Source organism: Hordeum vulgare, chromosome 7H, assembly GCF_904849725.1.
Source record: "Hordeum vulgare subsp. vulgare chromosome 7H, MorexV3_pseudomolecules_assembly, whole genome shotgun sequence".
NCBI classification, from domain to species: domain Eukaryota; kingdom Viridiplantae; phylum Streptophyta; class Magnoliopsida; order Poales; family Poaceae; genus Hordeum; species Hordeum vulgare.
The window spans coordinates 578,487,190-578,488,790 of record NC_058524.1 but is presented as its reverse complement, the minus strand read 5'-3'; the positions used below and the strand labels follow the sequence as shown (position 1 = coordinate 578,488,790).

General features: G+C 49.6%; 1 protein-coding gene across 1 annotated transcript; it reads right to left on the bottom strand.

Moving 5' to 3' along the window:
* Window positions 1-376: 376 nt before the first annotated feature.
* Window positions 377-1,340, bottom strand: LOC123410659 (germin-like protein 5-1). Its single transcript, XM_045103598.1, has 2 exons — window positions 1,143-1,340; window positions 377-1,047 (listed from the first exon to the last, which is right to left on the bottom strand). Exons 1-2 carry the CDS (start codon window positions 1,258-1,260, stop codon window positions 515-517), a joined length of 651 nt encoding a protein of 216 aa, XP_044959533.1. The 5' UTR covers window positions 1,261-1,340; the 3' UTR covers window positions 377-514.
* Between the last annotated feature and the right edge of the window lie 261 nt (window positions 1,341-1,601).

The window sequence follows — 1,601 nt, the reverse complement described above, 5'->3', positions numbered from 1 at the left end:
GGATTAATTTTATAAACCAGATTATATAATTTATGTTTATAATTCAAATTATCATAATCTATTATGGTTCCAAACAGGACCTAGGTCTTAGTCAAGTAATATAGCATGAAAAAAAAATTGGGAGAAAAAATATTTGCATGAATCTTAATACAAAATCAACAAACTATAGTATCGACTGAGACTTCCAAATCTCAGTCGACTGATTTTTAGCAAAGCCGTTTTTTTCAACATAGAAGTACATAATATCTATAGTTTTTCCATTCCAGCATACATATACTATTTTTTAGGGAATATATACTTTCCTTTAGAGTGGAAAGGAATGTGTTTTGTCGAAAATTGGGTGTTCAAATCAAATCATAACGCCTTGTATACGCAATAAAGCACGATCGAGTTAACATTGCTCCAGATATTATAGGTTTATTGCAAAGAAACGGTTGCGGTGCAAATTACTGTGCCTGCAGAAAACACAAATAGTAATACAGATGGGGAAAAGCAGGGCGTGCGTGCCCATGCATCAAGACCGCCGGAAGTTTGCCTTGATGGTCTCCACGGTGTGCGCGTCCGTGAGGAGCGTCTTGGCGAGGAGCTCGTCGGGGAGCGCCCCGGCGAAGAGCGCGTTGCCGAGGAGCACCAGCCCCGGGTTCTGGCTGCTGAGGGAGGCGTAGAGCGTGGCCGGCGCGCTCCCGTTGTTGTAGAGGAAGTGCACGAGCCCCTGCGGCACGGCGAAGACGTCGCCCTTGCGGAGCACCTTGGCGTAGAGCTTGTTGTCCGGGTAGGAGGAGACGAAGCCGAAGTAGACGGAGCCCTCCAGCACCAGCGCCGTCTCCGCCGCCCTCGGGTGGTAGTGCACCGGGAAGACGCCGCCCGGCGCGACGTCGAGCCGGACGTGGGACTCGCCCAGCGTGTTCAGGCCCGGGATCTGCACGGGGTGCGCCGTGAACCCGAAGCGCTTGCTCGTCGTGCCGCCCGGCTTGTCCAGGCCGCCGAAGAGGAAGTCGTCCGCCACCACCGCCGCCGGGTCCTTGCACGCCAGCCCGTTCTCGTGCACTGCAGGTACGAGGATTAGATATCGCCGTGGATGATCGCAATGGAAACTGAAGGGCTGCTACAAGGCAAAGCACGGCGGCGTTTATTTTCCGTACCTTTGGACGTGGGGTCGGCGACGCAGAAGTCCTGGAGAGGGTTAGGGTCGAAAGCCTCGACATGGCCGGAGCCGAGAGCGACGACCGTGAGCACCAAGAGCAACGTCGCAGCAGCCATGGCGAGCCTTCTCGATCAGCAAAATGTACAAGGAGCCGACGACTGCAGGGTATAGACTAGAGAGGACTACGCTATATATATACTAGTACTAGTATATGATGCAGGGACATTAATGGGCTTCCATGAATGGGCAGGAAATACTTTGATATCTTACCAATTCGATATTCGTACATTTATGGCCTTCAATTTATAGGAGGGAAATTATATGAAGATATATTTAAACTCCTTTTTTTGGACAATATTTAACTCATTAATTAGCTTTTTACTGCATTACGAGTCGAATTTTAGGTTCTCACTGAAGTTTTGCGCAATAGGACCACGTTTCACCAACTTGATGGGCC

Excerpts from the sequence above, each read along its gene's own strand:
- LOC123410659 (XM_045103598.1), bottom strand. The coding sequence starts at position 1,260 with ATGGCTGCTGCGACGTTGCTCTTGGTGCTCACGGTCGTCGCTCTCGGC. Across the intron at positions 1,048-1,142 it reads CGCCGACCCCACGTCCAAAG|TGCACGAGAACGGGCTGGCG; the intron begins GTACGGAAAATA and ends TCGTACCTGCAG.